This window comes from Oncorhynchus kisutch, linkage group LG7, assembly GCF_002021735.2.
Source record: "Oncorhynchus kisutch isolate 150728-3 linkage group LG7, Okis_V2, whole genome shotgun sequence".
NCBI classification, from domain to species: domain Eukaryota; kingdom Metazoa; phylum Chordata; class Actinopteri; order Salmoniformes; family Salmonidae; genus Oncorhynchus; species Oncorhynchus kisutch.
The window spans coordinates 31642402-31667391 of NC_034180.2; the positions used below are offsets into that span (position 1 = coordinate 31642402).

Below are 24990 nucleotides of genomic sequence, written 5' to 3' on the forward strand. Positions count from 1 at the left end.
AATCGTGAATCAGATGGGTGTAGCTCTGATATTACCACCCTCACATTCCCCCCTTACTCTCGCTGAACCCCAGAGTCAATCTGATTCAGAAGGCAGTTAAAGGGACACACTGAATTACTTGTGTTTGGCATGATGGGGGTCTCTGACTGTGTGCTTGCGAGAGGAAGATTTGAGGGGAGCAGTGCTTGTGTCAGTTTAATCTGTGAGAAACAAAGCGGTTAACCATCCCTTTTTCTACTCTGATGTCACTCTGTAAATACAATCATGAAGGGATGTGTGTTCAGTGCTACATATGCAGGGCTGCTCTCCGGCTGGCTGAAACAGTGCTGTTCAGTAAGGCATCAGGTCTGCCATAATTGCATCCGTTCTCTGAGGTCACTTGAGGCCACTGAATATTAGGTTAGATGTGTATTACTGAAAAGAAAACTAATACAGTGAACCATTAATGCAAGTCCCAGACAAGATGATGCAGATGCTAAGCTACAGGACTGTTTTGCTAGCACAAACTGGAATATGTTCTGGGACTCATCCGATGGCATTGAGGAGTATACCACATCAGTCACCGGCGTCATCAACAAGTGCATCGATGACGTTGTCCCCACAGTGACCGTACCTACATACCCCAACCAGGAGCCAAGGATTACAGGCAACATCCGCACTGAGCTAAAGGGTGGAGCTGCTGCTTTCAAGGAGCGGGACTCTAACCCGGACGCTTATAAGAAATCCCGCTAAGTCCTCAGACGAACCATCAAACAGGCAAAGTGTAAATACAGGACTAAGATTGAATCCTACTACACTGGCTCAGATGTTCGTCGGATGTGGCAGGGCTTGCAAACTATTACGCACTACAAAGGGAAGCTCAGCCGCGAGCTGCCTACTGGCACAATCCTAACAGACGAGCTAAATGACTTATATGCACGCTTCGACTCAAGCAACACTGAAGCACGCATGAGAGCACCAGCTGTTCTGGATGGCTGTGTGATCACACTCGCCCTAGCCAATGTGAGTAAGACCTTTTTAACAGGTCCACATTACCAAGATGTGTACTCTGAGCATGCGCTGACCAACTGGTAAGTGTCTTCGGTGACATTTTCAACCTGTCACTGGCCGAGTCTGTAATACCGACATATTTCAAGCAGACCACCATAGTCCCTGTTCCCAAGAGCAACAAGGTAACCTACCTAAATGACTACAGACTCGTAGCACTCACATCTGGAGCCTTGAAGTGCTTTGAAAGGCTGGTCATGGCTCACATCAACACCATCATCTCAGAAACCCTAGACCCACTCCAATTTGCATACCACCCCAACAGATTCACAGATGATGGAATCTCTATTGTGATGAACACTGCCCTTTCCCACCTGGACAAAAGAAACACCTACATGAGAATGCTGTTCATTGACTGCAGCTCAGCATTCAACACCATAGTGTTCTCAAAGCTCACCACTAAGCTAAGAACCCTGGGACTAAACACCTCCCCCCAGGTGGTAAGGGTAGGCAATAACACATCTACCATGCTGATCCTCAACAAGGGAGCCCCTCAGGGGTGCGTGCTCAGTCCCCTTCTCTACTCCCTATTCACCCATGACTGCATGGCCAAGCATGACTCCAACACCATCATTAAGTTTGCTGAGAACACAAGCGTGTTAGTACTGATCACTGACAATGATGAGACAACCTATAGGGAGGAGGTCAGAGACCTGGACGTGTGGTACCAGGACAACAACCTCTCGCTCAACGTGATCAAGACAAAGGAGATGATTGTGGACTACAGGAAAAGAAGGGCCGTGCACTTCCCCATTCTCATCGACAGGGCTGTAGTGGAGCAGGTTCTTTAGTGTCCACATTAACAACAAACTATCATGGTCCAAACACACCAAGACAGTCATGAAGAGGGCAGGACAACACCTATTCCCTCAGGAGACTGAAAAGATTTGGCATGGGTCCTCAGATCCTCAAAAAGGTTCTACAGCTGCACCATCGAGAGCATGGTTGCATCACCACATGGTATGTCAACTGCTAGGCCTCCGACCGCAAGGCACTTCAGACGGTAGTGCGTACAGCCCAGTACATCACTGGGGCCAAGCTTCCTGCCATCCAGGACCTCTATACCAGGAGGTGTCAGAGGAAGGCTCTAAAAATGGCCAAATACTCCAGCCAACCTAGTCATAGACTGTTCTCTCTGCTACCGCATGGCAAGTGTTACCCGAGTGCCAAGTGTAGGTCCAAAAGGCTTCTAAACAGCTCCTACCCACCAAGCTATAAGACTGTTGAACAGCTAATCAATTGGCTTCCCGGACTATTTGCATCGACCCCCCCCCCCTTGTTTACGCTGCTGCTACTCAATGTTTATTATCTGTTATCTATGCATTTTCACTTTACCCCTACCTACATGTACATATTACCTCAATTACCTCGACTAACCTGTACCCCCACACATTGACTCTGTACTGGTACCCCCTATATACTGTATAGCTTCATTATTGTTATTTTATTGTTGTTCTTTTATTTTTTACTTTAGTTTACTTAATAAATATATTTTTTCTTAACTCTTATTTTTCTTAAAACTGTATTGTTGGTTAAGGGCCTGTAAGTAAGCATTTCACCGTAAGGTCTACAGGTGTTGTATTCGGCGCATGTGAAGATGAAGATGGATAGATGGAATGGGCTTTCAGTGGCTGTGCTGCTCTGGCAGTATAGCGATGCAGTAGCTGTACAGTATTGTGTCAGTTGCAGAGTTGGAGTATTATGGAGGAAAGGTGTAATTTGCTGGGCGTCCCCAGAGTATCAAACCCCCTGGATGGGAATTGCCATGCTGGAAATGTAGATGATGGCATCCACAGACAGAGCTGTAAGGCTAAATAATATTTTACATTCTACATGTAATACATCTGACTATCTGACTCCATTTAATATTATAGTTAAACGATGTGCAAGTATTTTGAGTTTAGCTGACTAAGATCAAGAAATGGTAATGCAAGTATTTAATTAACATTGTAGGATGAACGAGTTCCATAATACAAGGCAAAATCATAAGTTACAGAGCATTACTGGCATTAACAAGCATTAGCAATCTCGGTTACAAGACAAAGCATGAACAAATCCGTCCTACTCAGGCCAAGAGCCAAGCAGCCCTCATGTTCATATGGTTCACAGAACAGGAGAGGAAATAAATACTTTTTCATTCCCTTTATACCCATCCGAACGTGTGACTTTTTCAAACCACAATAGACCACCACTGACCAATCAAACGATACCAAGTTACAGTAACCTCAAACTAAACCAACCTCCACACTGAACCACTGTTAGAGCGTTGGGCAAGTAACCGAAAGGTTGCTAGTTGGAATCCCTGAACCGACAAGGTGATAAATCTGTCAAAGTACCCTTGAGCAAAAGGAACTTACCCCTAATTGCTTCAGGGTCACCACTGATAATGGCAGACCCTAGCCATGAACCCACTCTCAGGATCTGAGCACAACACCCCATCTTCCCAAAGGTGTGAGGGGGATGGGAACAATGTAGATAATAAGGGAGAATTCCTGAGAAAGACAATAAAATATTGCATACAGTTTACCACAGTACATAGATCCATATACTGTAGAATGCATCTGAGTTCTCCTCAGGGGACAAGCTTCAGATAGAGTAATACTACTACATCCATGCTTGGAATCTAACACACATTTCATTCTGTATAAGATACATTTTAGCCCTTCAAAGGGGGGAAAAGTGGACTGGTCCTTGGTCAGGGGAGCAGCCCCAGCTGACAGAGATGACATAAATTGAGGTGAGTTCCTTACTAATTAGTGACCTTAGTTCATGAATCAAGTACAAGGGTGGAGTGAAAACCCGCAGACACTCTGCCCTATGTGGAATAAGTTTGACACATGCGCCCTGGGAGAAGATTTGAGTTCAGGAGAGTAGTCTCCTTGAGGATCTGCATAACGGTTTACTGTACTGATATTTCTGTTCTCATTCATTGACTAGACCTGAAGAGGGCAGACGAGACTTCATTTGAACACGGTCACGGTCAGAGGGCTCCGTAACAAATCTATTTTTCATGCTGTAATACATACAGAGCAGCGATGAATCATTTGGTTAATGATCTGGGAAAAATAAGTGTATAGATTTGGAGTTTATTTACAGCAGTACTGATTTCATTTACTGGAAAATTCCTAAGAAATTATCATCATCAACTATTATGCATATGTCAACACTGTATTGTTTTCTATCACACCATCTTGAAAATGGAAGATTCTTTCTTGTGTTAACTGCCAACACTGTAAATTTCTATACCTGAACTATTGTACTTCAGAGCTACACCAGCCTGCTATTTTACATGTCCACATGATATGTGCAGGACTTTGGCAGAAGCATTCTTACCAGATCCATTCGGTACACCAATAAAACAATGACAATAGCATGATAAGCATGCCCTGCAGGCAACAGCAATCAGGGAGAATAGGAGTGTATTTCTCCATGACACGGGCTATAAAAAGCCATCCATCCACAGTTGTGTATGTATTCAGACAAAAGACTGCAGAAGCCCAGAGAATGGAGAGCAGAGAGAACACCAGTCTTATATTGATGCTGCTTCTGCCTCTGCTTCACAAGGCCCAGGCTTTTACTACATCTGGAGGTCCCTATCCTTTAATTTACACCTAATGTTTACCCTCCCATTGTTTCCTATCCAGCACAGTTTATGTCCACTATTGGTATTGTTTATTGAGGCGTCAATATGGAAATGGAAGGCTGACTGCTTAGTTTGAGCAGATACTACAGTCTGACAAAAACATACCCTACATTACTCATCTCATATGTATATACTGTACTCTATACCATTTACTGCATCTTGCCATCTTTATGTAATACATGTATCACTAGCCACTTTAAACAATGCCACTTTTATATGTTTACATACCCTACATTACTCATCTCATATGCATATACTGTACTCTATACCATCTACTGCATCTTGCCTATGCCGTTCTGTACCATCACTCATTTATATATTTTTATGTACATATTTTTCATCCCTTTACACTTGTGTGTATAAGGTAGTTGTTGTGGAATTGTTAGGTTAGATTACTCGTTGGTTATTACTGCATTGTCGGAACTAGAAGCACAAGCATTTCGCTACACTCGCATTAACATCTGCTAACCATGTGTATGTGACAAATAACATTTGATTTGATTTGATCTAAAGATATGAATATCAATATGTACTTTCTCCAGAATACAGTTGGATAAAATGTACAAAGAGTTTCCACATGGTCAGAGTTACTGTTTTAAATGAGTAGTTACTGTGTAGTTCCATATCACAGAGAAATCAATAATTCCATGAAAGAACATGGTATTGGCGCAACTAATTGTAAAAGATTGACCTATCAGTGATCCTGAGACAGGAAGAAGGAGGGGAATAGTGAACTTGAAGCTGCTGCTAGGCATAAAGTCCAGTCTCATTATGATGACAATGCACAGTATAATATAACAAGTGAATATTTCCAGATGTCTGACTGGGTCTGTCATTAGGAACATGCTGAAACTGGCAAAAACACAAATTTCCCTCTCTAACATAGAGAGCTCTAAATCGAACCAGACAAGCCACTTAACTTATGAAATGGGCCCTTTACGGAAGACGGGGCTATCATGGAGAACAATATTATGTGTTTTCAGAAGTGGTAATAAAAGAGAAATAAAAAAATCCCTCCTTAATCACATTTATGTAACATGAAACCAGTGCTAAAGTGTTGTGGGATAGATGGATGTTACCATGGCATCGTTTGACTGCATGAAGAGAGCATGGTCACCTGATGCCATAGCTTCTACTGTAATAGCCCATAAACCCTAATGCAATCATCTCTCTTGTCAAGGTATGGGATGACCCTCATACAATGATGCGTCTATTCTCCCTCCTCTCCTCACTGGTGATGGTTAGATATGTTTGTCTCAGATGGAATAATGACAAGATACACTGGTTATACCTCTCCCTGAACATGAATCAGGGAAAAAGATAAAAGCCAGACAACCTGTACAGTCAATCCTTCATTTTAACAGCCAGAGAATTCACCACTGAACAAATGAAGGTGGGCTGCATGTGAAGAGAGGATTCTCATTATAGTGAGGGAGGGCACTGCTTGATGGTAAGAGAGTTGGGTTGGGGATCTACAGTGTGTGTTGAAGGGGAGGTGGGGAGGAGGGTTGTAAATACCCCGCTAGTGAATACCTCAGATAAATAAAAGAGAGAAGAGGGACTATTTTACTAAGCCAACTGATTCCATGAAATCTGCTTCCTTCCTCTCTGAGGGGACTGGCGTATTATTCACGGAGGCCCTCTGACTTTCTGGAGCTCTGCTTAGCGTTAATGCAGTGACATAATCGGTGAGTAAGTCTAGCATCAGCATTTCGCAGCAGGTGTTTTTTTCTGTCTCCTGGGCAGGTGACCTAATCGCTGGAGCTAGAAATGAGAGCACTAATCCGTCAAAGTGACACGATCAATCCCCCCATGTCCACCACAAGCTAGGGCAGGCTTCCACACCCACCCACCAGCCTCCACACACACCAACCAGCCTCCATACCCAGCCACCAGCCTCCACACCCACACCTCCACACCCACCCACCAGCCTCCACACACACCAACCAGCCTCCATACCCAGCCACCAGCCTCCACACCCACCCTCCACACCCACCCACCAGCCTCCACACACACCCACCAGCTTCCACACCCACCCACCAGCTTACACACCCAGCCACCAGCTTCCACACCCAGCCACCAGCCTCCACACCCAGCCAACAGCCTCCACACACACCCACCAGCCTCCACACCCAGCCAACAGTCTTCACACCCAGCCAACAGCCTCCACACACACAACCAACAGCCGCGTCACCAAGATTCCCAAAGCAATCCCATTCGCTTAGCAGGCAGGCACACAGAGGAACACAGAGTGTTCCGTTCCCCGGTTTCTGTATTCTGGGTTTGTTTGTGCATATGTATGTGTGTATTTCAGGAAATGGCTTCCTGGATTCGAAGCAGCTGATTGGTCGGCCCCATCGAGGACTGGAGGTCTGATCCCGCCTTCTCGTTAGGGGATACAGCTGTCGGCAATTACAAACTCCTTCTGCAGCTGGATAAAAGCCAGTGTTCATTTGTTTCGGAGAGAGAGCTTCTTGGATGTCCTGTGTTGGTTATTTCGCAGAGACAGTGTTGTTGAAAGTATTTTTTAGCCGATTCTTCTGTGGTATGTGTGTGCCAATCGGACTCTGTGTTTTTGATTATTGAAATTGTTCACCTCAAGTTTGTGTTATTGTTACATTTGTTCCCAGGAGGGAAGGGGAAGGCACCTTGGCCTGCAGGCATACATATACCCATAGTATGTACTCTGTCTATGGACACTATGTAAGACCTGGGTGGACCATCCTCTGTATGTTGGTTAGCGCGCCAGGTGGTAAGGTTAGGTAAGTAGTGGGCAGGTAGGTAAGGTAGGAGAGAGGACTCTAACTTTTACTTTCTTTGCTTTGGTTCTGTCCATCCCCTTTTCCCCACATTACTGTGTCAAGGAAATCAATTCTCAGTAAACGGTAATGTTCTCTGCCTCCGTCATCCTTACCCGTACCTACAATCACATACCTCTTTCACTCCACGGGGAGTTGCGTGTAGCAGGGTGTTGCGTTCCCTCCAAGAGGTGTGCGTAACGCAGAGTCGCCAGAGAGAAATAGGAGAGTTACACTCTGGGTCTGAAGGCTCAAGAAAAAACAGTAGGCCTACTACATTTGTGTTACAGTACCCTGAGAGAGGGTGGCCAATCCAGAGGACATTCATTCCTCTCAGACAGGGATGATGTTGGAGTGTCCTTTTCACTAATCTGATCACTGTCTGCTGTGTGAGGTCCTGCAGGCCGGGGTAATCTCATTACCGTCTCCCATGTAGAGGGGTTGCCGCCTGCGGGGCCAGGCCTTATGCCCCACACACCTGCTCTCTCACAACAGGCCCGTGTGCGTACACACACAGCGATCTAATCAGGTGATATGCAAAGCCATTGATTTCCAACTTTTCTTCCGTATGGTTTTGACTATAATTTCTATTGATGCCGATGGGCCCGTGGAGAAAGGAGAGGAGACAGGATGGTGCTATTGAGATTTAGACAAGGTGAGGCAGAGCTGCGTGATGGCGAGGCTTCTCCATGTCTCGCCATCCTCATATTCCCCAGGGCTCCAACAACACCAGGCATGGTCATTGAAGAATGTTGAAATTCTACCATATAATGGAAGTTAACCACTCCAAACATAAAATATTTGCTATTTATTGAAGAACAAATAAATCAATATATACGTATTTTTTCAATCTTTATCTTTTTACGTTGAAAGGTTAGTGATATGCATAAACACATACATTCAAAGTTTTCAAAACACTGCAACATAGTTTTAAATGACAATGCAATTATATTCTCCATCTCAAAAGCGACCAAGGTCATATTGATCAGAATGTTAATTTGTACACCATGCTGAGGAGAAACAAGTTGAATGGGGAAACTCTTACATTCAAGTGTTCATACACTATGGTTTTCCACCTTCAGAGAGACTTTTCCTGGAAGGATCTGCAGTGTTTGACCATTGTGCAAATGAAAGTGTGGATACATCCTCTCTGTACATTTGTGCTGAATTGTTTTGAGTTTGCGAATATGTGGACTAAGACGAAAGAAGGACACCTCCCATTTGTCCCAGGAAACTCTAATCCTCTGTGTCTTTTTCATCATGTTATAAGGTTCACCATCACGTACCCCAACAGCCCATAATCCACTTTTTTTATCTATCTTCCTACTAACAGACTCGCTGGCCACTCCTACACTCCAGTCATCACTTTCTCCGACTTCTACATCCCAGAAGTGTGTCCCTGAAGTGAACCCCTCTGAACCCAAGATGTCACGATAAAAATCAAACCTCTCTGGGTTGTCTGGGAGAGACTGTAGTTTATCTTCAGGTCTTAGGCTGGTCAGATCTTCAGATAGACAGAGACTGGGATGTGCAGTGTTTGGGTCTAGAACCACAGGTGTGTATTTCACTGCCTTCTGCATCTTCTCCCAGACTTGGAAACTGAGGTTGCCCAGGTGTTTGGCCAAGTTGATCAGTGCTCTTGAGCCCAACTGTGGGTCCTCAGGCACGCTCTGCGTTCTCTCCATTATCGTTTTGTAGCTCTGCAGGAACGACACATCATCATCCACTGCCAGTTTCTCCTCCACAGCCCTAATTGTGTCTGACAGAGATGACATGATCTCACTTATCTCGTCTACTCTCTCCTTCATCCTTTTGTTTTTCTCCTCCTCTTCCTCCTTCAGCGCACCTAGTCTCTCCACCTCCTCATCCCTCAGGAAGCAGTGTAGCTTCTCAAACTCCTCCTTTATCTGCCTTTCTGCTCTCTGGGTCTGCACCCTGATGTGAGCAACCATTTTGTCACAGGTGAGCTCAGCTTTGCTAAAGGCAGCCATTTTCTTCTGCAGGGCCTCCAGTTGGGGTCTGAGTCCCTTCCTCCTCTGACCTGCTGCCTTCCCCACAGAGCAGAAGCTGTGGTCTGCGTGCTCCAACACACACTCCACACACACCAGACACTCATCCTCTAAGCAGAAGAGCTGGAGCTTCTGGGAGTGTAAGCTACATACACCCTGTGGACCCCTGTGGCTGGTGTTTTCACTCTGTGAGAGCCCGCCTGTAGCCTCCTCTACCACCCCCTCTGTAGCATTCTTTGCAGACTCCTCTGTCAGCTCCTCGGTTGGCTCCTTTGGGGGCCCAGGAGTGTCCTTGGTCTCCCTCTCCCTCAGTAGAATCTCACAGGTATGCCTCAGGGCTAGGTTGGGAGGTGGCTGGTCTCTGGAAGACCTCCTTCTGCAGACTGGGCAGTCTTGCGTCCCTCCTTTACTCCAGGTCTCCTCCAAACAGGCCCTGCAGAGGCTGTGGCTGCAGGAGAGGATCACCGGCTCCCTGAAGATCTCACAGCACACTGGACACGATAGATCCCCTTCCAAGAGAGAGAAACTGTCTGCCATCCTCGCAGGAGTACTGTACAGTGAGTGAGAGAGTATGTGTGAAAATGAGGGAGAAAATGTGTTTGTGTGTGTGTAAGAGAGAGAGACAAAGAGAAAGGGGGGGGTGGATGTAGGCGTGTGAGTGAGAGAGCTTCTATGACTGGAGAGGAAAATACTTTCACTTTCACAGAAACAAAACTTAAGGCTTGGAAACGAAAGGCAATGAAACGAAACTTAAAACATAGAAACAAAAGGCATAGAAACTAAACATAAGACATCTCTCAGAAATGAAACGTAAAACATACTGGGACACAACATTACAGTTTTGTAGTATGTATTTGGTCTTCAAGGTTTGACATAACACTTTTATACATGATTTTATACATGATTTTGGACCCATCATAAAAGTAATAATTTAAAGTTGTAAAGTTTATTTGTCACGTGTGCCGAATACAACAGATGTAGACCTTACAGTGAAATGCTTACTTACAGGCTCTAACCAATAGTACAAAAAAGGTATAAGGTGAACAATAGGTAAGTAAAGAAATAAACACAACAGTAAAAAAGACAGGCTATATACAGTAGCGAGGCTATAAAAGTAGCGAGGCTACATACAGCCACCAGTTAGTCAGGCTGATTGAGGTAGTATGTAGATATGGTTAAAGTGACTATGCATATACAGTATGATGAACAGAGAGTAGAAGTAGTGTATAAGAGGGTTTGGCGGGTGGTGGGTGGGACACAATGCAGATAGCCTGGTTAGATAATGTGCGGGAGCACTAGTTGGTCCGCCCAATTGAGGTAGTATGTACATGAATGCATAGTTGAAGTGACTATTCATATATGATAAACAGAGAGTAGCAGCAGTGTAAAAAGTGGGGTTGGGGGGGCACACAATGCAAATGATGTGGACACCAAGGAACTTGAAGCTCTCAACCTGCTCCACTGTAGCCCCGTCGATGAGAATGGGGGCGTGCTCAGTCCTCCTTTTCCTGTAGTCCACAATCATCTCCTTAGTCTTGGTTACATTGAGGGATAGGTTGTTATTCTGGCACTACCCGGCCAGGTCTCTGACCTCCTCCCTATTGGCTGCCGTCGTTGTGGAGTGCAATAGAGATTGCATCATCTGTGGATCTGTTGGGGCGGTATGCAAATTGAAGTGGGTCTAGGGTTTCTGGGATAATGGTGTTGACGTGGGCCATTACCAACCTTTCAAAGCACTTCATGGCTAAGGACGTGAGTGCTACTAGTCTGTAGTCATTTAGGGCGGTTGCCTTGGTGTTCTTGGGCACAGGGACTATGGTGGTCTGCTTGAAACATGTTGCTATAACAGACTCAATCAGGGACATGTTGAAAATGTCAGTGAAGACACCTGCCAGTTGGTCAGAACATGCCCGGAGCACACGTCCTGGTAATCCGTCTGGCCCCGCAGCCTTGTGAATGTTGACCTGTTTAAAGGTCTTACTCACGTTGGCTACGGAGAGCGTGATCACACAGTTGTCCGGAACAGCTGATGCTCTCATGCATGCTTCAAAGCAAAGGTATGTTAAGTATCTTTTTCACCAACGGCCCAATTCAGACATAGGAAATTCTTTCCTAGACACGCCTTTCCTACGCACTTCTCAGTAGTTGTTATTTAGACTTACCGTATGCTGCCACGTCACTTGCTCCACCGGTGTGGCTACATGTACCTTACACACACTGAATACATTCCATTCAACCGCTGAAAACCCTCCCACTTGCCAGCCAACAGATTTTATTGTGGAGTTTTCCTTCAATAGAGTTTTCTGTACATTTATCTTGAACCATCCTTTTAAATACCATCCTTTCAAACCTTTAAGTTAGAATTTTGTCCACAGACTCACTAGAATATATAGTGAGAACGGTTTCAGAATATTAGGGATCAATGAAAGAAAGCCATCTAAATAGGCACCATCTAAATATATGCATATTCGTCTCTGTATTGATGATACAGCACTGTCTATTGTGCCTTACTGCATAAATAAATAGGATCGGGTCCAAAGCATGGTGTCATGAATCGCATGTCTCGTTCCATGCAATGTGTGCAACAGGCCTAGTTAACAACCCATGCAGCCAATCAATTTTTTTTATTGGCTTCAACATGGAAATACAGTATTTGTCTACACACATTGCATTCGCATTTCGAAAATGTACTGCATGTTCAAGCCATGGACAATTGGACATTGACCAAACGTTATCATAAGGTTAGCTTCCAATCTCTGTTAATATGGCCTGTTAGTGACTTTGCCATGTGAAAGGTAAACAGGCAAATATCCTAGGCTACAAGCAGATTCAGAACAAAGAACAGCGATAGGCTTTCTGGCGATTTGACAGTTAGGTCCAACAGGTGAAAATGGAAGATGAAATGTTTTAACAAAATGATGAAAGGAAAAACAATAAGCAGTCTATTGTAATAACTTGATGTTTCTAAACTGACTTCCTACAGCCATTGACACCTTTCATTCAATGGGCATCGCAGATAGGCCTAATGAGTCCTGACAGGACTCTACACACTGACACTGACAGGACTCTACAAACTGAGAGGACTCTACACACTGACAGGACTCTACACACTGACACTGACAGGACTCTACAAACTGAGAGGACTCTACACACTGACAGGACCCTACACACTGACAGGACTCTACACACACAAACATTTCACAGAAGATTGCATGGACAAAAATAATGTTCAATATAATGAAAAAACGGGAATGTTTTTTTTTGCTGATGGTGGTATTTGAATAAAACATTGGTTATATGCTACTGACTACCCACTGGGTATGCACTGGTTGAATCAACGTTGCTACTGACTACCCACTGGGTATGCACTGGTTGAATCAACGTTGCTACTGACTACCCACTGGGTATGCACTGGTTGAATCAACGTTGCTACTGACTACCCACTGGGTATGCACTGGTTGAATCAACGTTGCTACTGACTACCCACTGGGTATGCACTGGTTGAATCAACGTTGCTACTGACTACCCACTGGGTATGCACTGGTTGAATCAACGTTGCTACTGACTACCCACTGGGTATGCACTGGTTGAATCAACGTTGCTACTGACTACCCACTGGGTATGCACTGGTTGAATCAACGTTGCTACTGACTACCCACTGGGTATGCACTGGTTGAATCAACGTTGCTACTGACTACCCACTGAGTATGCACTGGTTGAATCAACGTTGCTACTGACTACCCACTGGGTATGCACTGGTTGAATCAACGTTGCTACTGACTACCCACTGGGTATGCACTGGTTGAATCAACGTTGCTACTGACTACCCACTGGGTATGCACTGGTTGAATCAACGTTGCTACTGACTACCCACTGAGTATGCACTGGTTGAATCAACGTTGCTACTGACTACCCACTGAGTATGCACTGGTTGAATCAACGTTGCTACTGACTACCCACTGGGTATGCACTGGTTGAATCAACGTTGCTACTGACTACCCACTGGGTATGCACTGGTTGAATCAACGTTGCTACTGACTACCCACTGAGTATGCACTGGTTGAATCAACGTTGCTACTGACTACCCACTGAGTATGCACTGGTTGAATCAACGTTGCTACTGACTACCCACTGGGTATGCACTGGTTGAATCAACGTTGCTACTGACTACCCACTGGGTATGCACTGGTTGAATCAACGTTGCTACTGACTACCCACTGAGTATGCACTGGTTGAATCAACGTTGCTACTGACTACCCACTGAGTATGCACTGGTTGAATCAACGTTGCTACTGACTACCCACTGGGTATGCACTGGTTGAATCAACGTTGCTACTGACTACCCACTGGGTATGCACTGGTTGAATCAACGTTGCTACTGACTACCCACTGAGTATGCACTGGTTGAATCAACGTTGCTACTGACTACCCACTGAGTATGCACTGGTTGAATCAACGTTGCTACTGACTACCCACTGGGTATGCACTGGTTGAATCAACGTTGCTACTGACTACCCACTGGGTATGCACTGGTTGAATCAACGTTGCTACTGACTACCCACTGAGTATGCACTGGTTGAATCAATCGATGCCATAACCAATTGTGTTACCGCGAAGACCAGCTTATGGTGAGTCTTAAATATTATGGGTAGCACTGATTGAAATTGGCGCACCTTTTTAAGGACACACCTCAAATATTTCTACCCTTCCCACCTCAGCACAAACGACAGGTCAATTTCCAACCCTGGCGCCAGGTTTGGAAATTGCCAAATAGCTGCCTTAACGCTAGCCTGAAGAGCGGTATGTTCTTGACATTCAAAACCTTTTTCATACAACTGTTTGGATTGGCAGATACTGCCTAATACAGTGACTGCAGCCTGCGTTCTGTCTCCTGTTCCCAGCTCATTAATGCCCAGTCACTATCCCAGGCTGTGGTGTGATGTGGTGTGAATGGCATCCAGGCAGATAGCAGGAATAAGGGAACAGAGGAAGGTTCATGGAACGGCAGCACGGCTGATGATCTAAGGCCCAAACAGGAAAGACTGCTGCTGCAACACTCCCCCAAGGGAAGCCTTAATGACTGACATTAAAAATTATTATGAGAGAAGAAAACAGTCCTGCTCCAAATGAACCCTTCTCCCCCCAGTTCCCTCCCTCTGAACACTCCCAAAACTCCTAATTGATGATAATCATGATTGTAATGGACATGTTACTTCAAACACTATTAGTGTCAGTGGGGCCACAGTACAGTGTTTTCTTCTGGTGTGTTTGGTATGGGCAACAACTCTTGTATGTCCCTGAAATATGAAAATGCACGTTGAATGTTTGCACACCATCCTTCAGACTTGAAGACTCCACATGAGACGTATGTTCATACCATGGAATAATTCTTTATTCAATTCTATGACATTCATTAGTCATGGAACTCATGTAGGTCATGCTGAAAGGTTCCTCTGGGAGGGTTTTAGACAGAGAGTCTTGTTTACTTAGTGTTTGTGAATGTAAGCAGCCAATCAGAGAGATAAGGAATGGCTCCATCAGCAAGACAACCACACACATCTGACTCACTTTTAGTTCTTTCCCCATGTGGGTTTAAAAACAACAATATTTACAGATCCTTTGTGATCTATCACAGTGCCATCCGTTTTGTCACCAAAGCCCCATATACTACCTACCACTGCGACCTGTATGCTCTCGTTGGCTGGACCTCGCTTCATACTCGTCGCCAAACCCACTGGCTTCAGGTCATCTACAAGACCCTGCTAGGTAAAGTCCCCCTTATCTCAGCTCGCTGGTCACCATAGCAGCACCCACCTGTAGCACGCGCTCCAGCAGGTACTGTATATCTCCCTGGTCATCCCCAAAACCAATTCTTCGTTTGGCCACCTCTCCTTCCAGTTATTTGCTGCCAATGACTGGAACGAACTACAAGAATCTCTGAAACTGGAAACACTTATCTCCCATCACCAGCTTTAAGCACCAGCTGTCAGAGCAGCTCACAGATTACTGCACCTGTACATAGCCCATCTATAATTTAGCCCAAACAACTACCCCTTCCCCTACTGTATTTTTATTTTTATTTTGCTCCTTTGCACACCATTATTTTTATTTCTACTTTGCACATTCTTCCACTGCAAATCTACCATTCCAGTGTTTAACTTGCTATATTGTATTTACTTTGCCACCATGGCCTTTTTTTGCCTTTACCTCCCTTATCTCACCTCATTTGCTCACATCGTATATAGACTATTTTTTCTACTGTATTATTAACTGTATGTTTGTTTTACTCCATGTGTAACTCTGTTGTTGTATGTGTCGAACTGCTTTGCTTTATCTTGGCCAGGTCGCAATTGTAAATGAGAACTTGTTCTCAACTTGCCTACCTGGTTAAATAAAGGTGAAATAAATAAATGAAATAAAAATCCTTTGGCTTTGGTTTCCCCCATTGATTATGTGAAGGAGAGAGGATGTTGAGGAGGTGGGAGTAATGTTGCTGCTCAGCCTCCAAGGGTCCATGAATCGTCTCCTGCTCATTTTATAATGCAAATCTCATTACCAAGATTTAATGGCCTTTGAGGTTCTCAGCAGCAATAAACTAACCTTTAAATTGAAATTACATGACAGTTAAACTATAAATCACAGACATGATTTTGAAAATGATAAAGCTGGCCACTTGTTGATCTGCGAACCCATTCCTTTACGGATAACGCCTCAGGAATATCAAATCCATATTCAACTGGGATTTTTTGTTGTGGATATATTTCAACAAATTGTACAGTGGATTAACAACTACAAAAGTGTTATGATTGGCCTAACTCAAGTGTAGTGTAGTTCTACAGCAGAGGAGACAGAAGAGAGAAACTAGAGAAGATATGCTGAGGGAGTGATTTGTGTGTCCCTGACAACAGTCTAATTTATAGGTCACCAGAGAGTGCTAGACTTGCACGCCCAGTAGACCATGGCTTCATATTTCCATTAGAAATCCTCAGATCCCATCCAGGTCCCATACTAGGTATGAATTTCAGACACATCCATCTGGCCTGGTCCACTGAGGCCTGCTGAAACTCCAGGAGGCAGGGCAGACCCCCGTCTCTGTCTCAGAGCACAGGGGCTGGTGGTGGAGGGAAACCAAAGAGGGCTCTCTCTCCCTTCCATGTCCCAAAAGCAGGGGATGTACCTGCTGGCACAGGCTCTAGTTCCCCTCAGATAATTAAAAGTGAGTTGTAAATCAGTGTGTAAGCAGTAATCACACAAGCCCCCTATCAACTCCCCCACAATGACCGTAAATCTCCAGGAAAACAAAGTCCATGCCCTAACAAAGACCCTGCAACTTTATCTGATCTGAGGATGGATATGTGTTTCATGAGAACCACCTCTCCACTCCCATGTTGAAATAATACAGCTCTAATATCCTGAGTCTCGGTTTAATGTTAAAATCGATTTAATTTCAACTGCTAGAGGAGCAGTGAGAGGTTAGTGATGACTTCATACTTGTTCTTTTTCAGAAAACCTTGTACACTGCACTGCTCTGGTGTCACATACAATCTGTTATTTATTCCTCTTTGTACATCTTACATTTGACCTGGGTCAACAATGTACTGCCTACATTTACATGAATCAAATACCTGATTTAGTGGAGGCTTTTGATCAAGCAGAAAAAGGTTGCATAAAGCCCATAAGATGAATGGAATAAAAGCTGAGCACCACCACCCAGCCTAACAAGCAGCATGTTGGGAGGATGGGGTGGGTGTTTCAGGTGGGGGAGGAGGTGATGCCGCACATCAATGACTGTATTGATTTGCAAAAATGTATATTTGCAAAAAGTGTGAGACATGAAAATAACTTATTGATCTGCTTAGAAAACTTGATTATTAAAATAGGGACAGAGAGGGAATTGACAGGCTGGATAATGATTCTGAAAGGGCCCATGTGAACAAATAGGGCACTGAGAAAAGGTTCTGTTAATGAAACCCATCAGGAGTAACACACAATACAGAAGCCATTTTTAACAAACCATACCTTGCTGTGTCTTCATTGCCTTATATAGAGCTTTGTGATTTCCACTTGTTCAGACACTCCTCTACACGCTTAGAAAAAAGGGTTCCAAAGGGGTTCTTCAGGTTTCCCCATAGGATAACCCTTTTAGTTCAAGGTAGAACCCTTTTTGGTTACAGGTAGAATACTTTTGAGTTTCATGCAAAACCCTCTATGGAACCAAAATTTTTTCTACCTGGAACCAAAAAGGGTTCTTCAAAGGGTTCCCCTATGGGGACAGCCGAAGAACCCTTTTAGTTTCTAGATTTTTTTCTAAGAGTGTACTTCTCTCTCATTGGCCAGGGCTAAATAAATCCTTCTCTGATGGCAGACAGCCCAAAGACATCATTTCAGACCATATCATCATATTAGAACCACTGAATAAGTTGTATATACTCTCTGATTCAACCATACCCTGAACACCCCTGTTGCTCAGGCAGAGTCAAGGACAATGACCCTAAAGGTGGGGATGCTGCTTGCCTTTGGCACTGGGTGGTCAGCTATAAAACACAAAGGATCAGAACTCATCCAGGCTTATCTGGAAGAGGTGATACCCTCATCTGTGCTGCTGTATAGAGGAGAGGGGATTAGAGGGATCCCAGTTGTGCAATTAGCCAGATTAGAAAGGATATCTGGAGAGTGCGGTAGCTAAGTTAATGGAAATCAAGAGGATCCCCATTAACTACAGAACACATTTCTTATCATTCAGTCAACAATTACCATTAATATGAAACACTTTTCCTAATTCACAAGGTGTTGTGAACCTGCAATGCTATTCAATTGTATGAGCTACAAAATGCCCAAAGGACAACAACTAAATCAGGTAGGCAAACAAAAGTGAGTGGTGACAGAAGAATTGCTGTGTTGGCCAAGGCATGTGAAGATATCAAGCATCAAAGACCACAGTTTACTTAACCATTTACTTATCCACCTGGATCACAGGTCATTACTGAGATGACCTGCTAATCAGTACACAAAGGGCATGTGGATCCTCTGTATGTGTGTGTGTGTGTGTGAATATGTATGCTTGTGTCTGTCTGTGAAAAGCCCCACTGTAATCAATAAGGTTGTAAGCTGTGTGTTTAAATCACTTTGCCCTCTGTTCTTCGGTAAACATCCATGTGAATGACAAAGACGGCTATAGTTTTATAGTCCGTGTTTTCTCGGCCCCGATTCTAAACAATAATGACTTTTTAATGTGGACCTGTGATTACATTGTCATGGTGAAATATGGGGGCCCTTGACTGCTTAGGAAATGAAGGGGCCAACATGAATTACTACAACAGCATAGATTACAACAGTGAGCCAGGTGAGGCAATCTTCATAAATTCTAATCTAATCTTAACAGACCTGGCAGACTCAGCCAGCGGCAGGAGACTTCATGCTGTGGGGAGATGGAGCGACAGGAGGACAACACTCCGGATGTTGCAGGCGGTTGCAGGAGCTGTCAGGACAGTGGTTGTAACATGCTGAGGATCACTTTAACCGACTGATCAGAAACACCTGATGCCTTTTCATGACGGTTAAAGGAGAGAGAGGAAGTTGAGGAAGTGGGTGAATGTTGAGTGGGCATCTAATTTAAAACAAATTGTTTGTACTTCGCCAGGACAGGTGTCCAGTTCTCTTTATTCCCTCACGTCGGCATGACACTGAGGCGTCAGTGAGGTCACAAATCAGAGCGGAGCCTCCCAGCGTGGTGCAGAGAGGAGAGGTGATGAGAGGTGGTGTATGTCACAGACCTGTCAGGTGTCCTGCAATCCTAGTTTATTCTCTGCCATGGACCACAAGTGATCACAGTTTGATGGTTCAAACCCTAGTCTCCTCACAGGACATTTGTTATTCATGTCACAAAGCTGTCACCCAGGATTCAGGGCCTGTGGGAGGCTAAAACCATGATAGCACACATCCTATTAGCAGAATGTTGATCTCCTCACAGTTCCTATCAGACCTTCTATACCAGCAATACTCTCCACCTCCCAGTACAAATTACGTGCCAAAGCCTCATATAACATGAGAATAATATATTAGAGAGAGCTAACTGTGGGTGTGTTTCTGTAGGTTCCATTCTGATTTCCCACAGCACATCTCCAGTGTGAGGGAAATACTAAGCTCACATACTGTACAAATCACACCGGTTATGGTTGGGTGCTGCTGCTAATCGAATATGAAAATCTAAATGTGCATCTTTTCCCCCCAAGAAGATACATACATTATACATTAACCTTTGCATAGCTGATGCATCATACATTAACCTTTGCACAGCTGACAAGTCATTATGTATGCTTGTTAAGTTAGACGGATGCATCGAGGTTGGAGGTGGATTCACCACAAGTCAATTTCTGCCCCAACCTTTCCACCTAGCAATAATAAGACAATTCTCTTCTTCCTTAAAAGGTACTTTTCAAAGAGTCTGACTTAGGACTGGACACATAAGAAGCGTGAAATATTGGGGCATTTTTGAGTAGCGTCGTAAGTGGCCCTCAGTCTGAGTAAGGTCAGTATTTTGTCGCCCTCTCACCCCAGGACAGTGACACGGTAGAAGGTCAGAGCCCCTGGGCGTCCCCTCCTGCTGTGTCGTGCTGGCTGAGGAATGAAATCCCTGCACCAACCAACCACCTAGCTTTCATGCTCCGACTCATCCATTGCTCTGCCCAAGCAAGCAAATACATTAGCATTTCATTCGCACTGCAGAGATGGGTCCTGCTCTACACACAGAGAAATCATGCAGCAAAAGAGATTAAAGAACGAAGAAACACAGGAGTGTGTGTGTGTATGTGCGTGCGTGTGAGTGAGTGCGTACACGACAATGTGTGAGTATATTTAAATGAGCATACTACATGCAAAGAAATCATAGACAAAGAAAAACTTGAACTTCCTAGGATCATGCAAATCAGAAAACGTGATCATATTCCTTTCCATCCATTTGGGAGTGAATCAGAAGGAAACATTTTCTGATTAGAGCTCCTGAATAGAAATGTATCCCTGTTGAATCCCTAAATATCATGAGCAACAATTATCCATCATATCCTCTGTCTGATTGAAAGTGGCCCTCTCATTAAAAAACAATGGGAGATATCATTTTTTTCTAATTAATTATCTCATAGATGTGTAAAGTGTAAGGCCTCCAAACAGCTTATGAAAAGGACTTTATCACAGACGGTTGGTACAGTAATGAGGTTTAACGCTGATCTCACCGGTGCCTTCTCTGTGAATTGATACTGGGGGATAAAGCTTAGTTATTACAGTGGTAATGTATCTGGGAAGATAATGTTTTGCAAATATACTGGTAATTTGAAAAGTGTTATTGGGCTGGAGATGACATCCAGTCTGGCTTGAGGGAAACCAAATGAAAAAGTAAATGTGAGTCTTTGATTTCATCCTAATTCTTTCTTTGTTCCCTGATAATGTTACTCATCATAGAGTATAGCACATTATTGAAACTGAACTAATCTTATTTCATCCTCTAAATGACCACAGTTGCCAAAGTCAGTGGAAGGTAAGAGTCAGTGGAAGGTAAGAGTCAGCAGAAGGTAAGAGTCAGTGGAAGGTAGGAGTCAGTGGAATGTAAGAGTCAGTGGAAGGTAAAAGTCAGTAGAAGGTAAGAGTCAGTGGAAGGTAAGAGTCAGTGGAAGGTAGGAGTCAGTGGAAGGTAAGAGTCAGTGGAAGGTAAGAGTCAGTAGAAGGTAAGAGTCAGTGGAAGGTAAGAGTCAGTGGAAGGTAAGAGTCAGTGGAAGGTAAGAGTCAGTGGAAGGTAAGAGTCAGTGGAAGGTAAGAGTCAGTGGAAGGTAAGAGTCAGTAGAAGGTAAGAGTCAGTGGAAGGTAAGAGTCAGTAGAAGGTAAGAGTCAGTAGAAGGTAAGAGTCAGTGGAAGGTAAGAGTCAGTGGAAGGTAAGGCCAAAATGGCAAACAGAGGGGGCCAACATTAGGATATGGAACAAACAGACACACCAAAAGAAAATAGAAGGATAAAATGAAGCTATCCCATAGTTGTTCATTTTACCACAGTTGTTACTTTTAGCTTTTTTTCCTCTACCACATTCCTCTAACAACCTCTACCACATGGTCTTACTGTATTGTAATCTCTCTCTCCTTCTCTGTGATACCTGTCAATCAATGTCAGTCCACACAATTAGTGATGGGGCAATGGCTGCTTCCTCTACATCTTATCTCCTATGTATTATTGACCTGATGCTATGTGTGTGTGTGTGTGTGTGTGTGTGTGTGTGTGTGTGTGTGTGTGTGTGTGTGCGCGCGCGCGTGTGCATGCATGCATGCATGTGTGTGTCTACGTCAGGAACTAGATGATGTCATTCTTTCCAGCTGCACAACCTGCTGCACCTTGGGAGCCACACGACTTGTCTTCTCTTTCCGGGACAGTGCCCTAGTGTAAGGAGCATCCTTTTGTCACTTGGCCCAGGCTCTGCTGATCTACTGGTAATGGCTCATTGGCCTGAATATTCTAGCATACAGTAGGTATTCCAGTGTCAATTCACATCACATGCACCAATAGTGATGAGTGCTCTGTGTGTGTGTGTGTGTGTGTGTATCGAGTGGGTGGGGGCAGGGTGGCTAAAACACATCTGAAATCCCCAGTTAGGGCAGATGGAGGCTGTATTAAGAATGCAGAGCAGGGTAGTAAGATGTTTCTGTGTATAATGCCTCCCTCGAAAACAATACTCAAACACCAGCACTCAGACAGGAGTGGCTTCTCTATGACTGATTTGCATTTATAATTCCTGACTGACCCAAACTACTATGAAAGGATAAAGCTTTACCCTTGACACAAACACAGCATGTTTATGTTCTCTGTATGGGTACAGGGGGCAGCGTACACCCCATCTCTACAAAGCCACTTATACCATAGCATTGTTGAATACTCATTTGTGATTGGCAGGAAGGGCATTTTAGAATAGACATTACAACTAAATAACAGGACTGGAATAAAAAGTTGGGACACCTTGCAATCATGATGCTAATGATGATAATATGACCTACACATGCAGACGCAATAATACGACCTACACATGCAGAAGCTATAACATGACCTACACATGCAGACACAATAACATGACCTACACATGCAGACGCAATAACATGACCTACACATGCAGACACAATAACATGACCTACACATGCAGACGCAATAACATGACCTACACATGCAGACACAATAACATGACCTACACATGCAGACGCAATAATACGACCTACACATGCAGAAGCTATAACATGACCTACACATGCAGACACAATAACATGACCTACACATGCAGACGCAATAACATGACCTACACATGCAGACACAATAACATGACCTACACATGCAGACGCAATAACATGACCTACACATGCAGACGCAATAACATGACCTACACATGCAGACGCAATAACATGACCTACACATGCAGACGCAATAACATGACCTACACATGCAGACGCAATAACATGACCTACACATGCAGAAGCAATAATATGACCTACACATGCAGACGCAATAACATGACCTACACATGCAGACGCAATAACATGACCTACACATGTAGACGCAATAACATGACCTACACATGCAGACGCAATAACATGACCTACACATGCAGACGCAATAACATGACCTACACATGCAGACGCAATAATATGACCTACACATGCAGACGCACGCGGTCAACGAGAACATACAGGTCGCAGTGGTGGGTAGTATATGGGGCTTTGGTGACAAAACGGATGGCACTGTGATAGACTGCATACAATTTGCTGTTGGAGGCTATTTTGTAAATGACATCGTCGAAGTCAAGGATCGGTAAGATAGTCAGTTTTACGAGGGTATGTTTGGCAGCATAAGTGAAGGATGCTTTGTTGTGAAATATGAAGCCAATTCTAGATTTCATTTTGGATTGTAGATGCTTAATGTGAGTCTGGAAGGAGAGTTTACAGTCTAACCAGACATCTAGGCATTTGTAGTTGTCCACATATTCTAAGTCAGAGCTGTCCAGAGTAGTGATGCTGGACAGGCGGGCAGGTGTGGGCAGAGATCGGTTGAAGAGCATGTATTTAGTTTTACTTACATTTAAGAGCAGTTGGAGGCCACGGAAAGAGAGTTGTATGGCATTGAAGCTAGTCTGGAGGTTACTTAACACAGTGTCCGAAGAAGGGCCAGAAGTATACAGAATGGTGTTGTCTGCATAGAAGTGGATCAGAGAATCACCAGCAGCAAGAACGACATCTTTGATGTATACAGAGAAGAGAGTCGGCCTGAGAATTGAACCCTGTGGCACCCCCATAGAGACTGCCAGAATTCCGGACAACAGGCCGTCCGATTTGACACACTGAACTTTGTCTGAGAAGTAGTTGGTGAACCAGGCGAGGCAGTAATTTGAGAATCCAAGGCTGTTGAGTCTGCCGATAAGAATGTGGTGATTGACAGAGTTGAAAGCTTTGGCCAGGTTGATGAATACAGCTGCACAGTATTGTCTCTTATTGATGGGGGTTATGATATTGTTTAAGACCTTGAGCGTGGCTGAGGTGCACCCATGACCAGCTCGGAAACAGGATTGCATAGCGGAGAAGGTACGGTGGGATTTGAAATGGTCGGTGATCTGTTTGTTAACTTGGCTTTCGAAGACCTTAGAAAGGCAGGGTAGGATAGATATAGGTCTATAGCAGTTTGGGTCTAGAGTGTCTCCCCCTTTGAAGAGGGGGATGACCGCGGCAGCTTTCCAGTCTTTGGGGATCTCAGACAATTCGAAAGAGAGGTAATGATCCAGTTCAGTGACACCTAGAAGGCTGGTGACGTAGACCTTCGGAGCTGGTGAACGGAATATTGATGAACATGAATTTCTTGTGTCCACGCCGTCGCTAACGCTGTCAAAAGCCACATGTTTCTAATCTGTTTTGAGCAAATTATATTTTGAATTTGGTTTTCATATTGGCAGGTTTGCTAGCAACACTCCTAAAAAAAGGGTTCCGAAAGGGTTCTCCAGCTGTCCCCATGGGGGAACCCTTTTTGGTTCCAGGTAGAACCCTTTTAGAACCCTCTGTGGAAAGGGTTCTACATGGAACTCAAAATGGTTCTACCTGGAACCAAAAAGGGTTCTTCAAAGGGTTCGGACATATAACAAACCCTTTTAGGTTCTAGATAGCACCTGTTTTTCTAAGAGTGTAGTGTTTGATATGCAATGCAATCTCTTCGTAATTAACTGTCAGTGTTGAAGAGTGTCCTGACAATTAGGCAAACTTTTCTACCAATGCCAGGCAAAATCGGGCATTATCATTATTATGGATGTATCCAAATCAATGCAATGCAGAGGAAGTGACTGTTAGCCGCAGCTAGCTGGCTAGCTAGAAAGCAATGGATAGGAACGTTGCCAGCGAGCATGGCAACAAAACATAAAGAACGAACGATTGGGTCGCGTCTGTAAATATCAAACTAATTGAATGAAAGACTGGGATGCGTCTCTAGCAAC

The 24990-nt window shown here is 44.2% G+C and overlaps 1 protein-coding gene across 1 annotated transcript; it reads right to left on the bottom strand.

Moving 5' to 3' along the window:
- Positions 1-8281: 8281 nt before the first annotated feature.
- On the bottom strand, positions 8282-10128 carry LOC109893930 (zinc-binding protein A33-like). The gene has a single exon (XM_020487131.2). The coding sequence runs from the start codon at positions 10032-10034 to the stop codon at positions 8544-8546; it is 1491 nt and encodes a 496-aa protein (XP_020342720.1). The 5' UTR covers positions 10035-10128; the 3' UTR covers positions 8282-8543.
- Between the last annotated feature and the right edge of the window lie 14862 nt (positions 10129-24990).

Coding starts and splice junctions, on each gene's coding strand:
- LOC109893930 (XM_020487131.2), bottom strand. CDS start 10,034: ATGGCAGACAGTTTCTCTCTCTTGGAAGGGGATCTATCGTGTCCAGTG.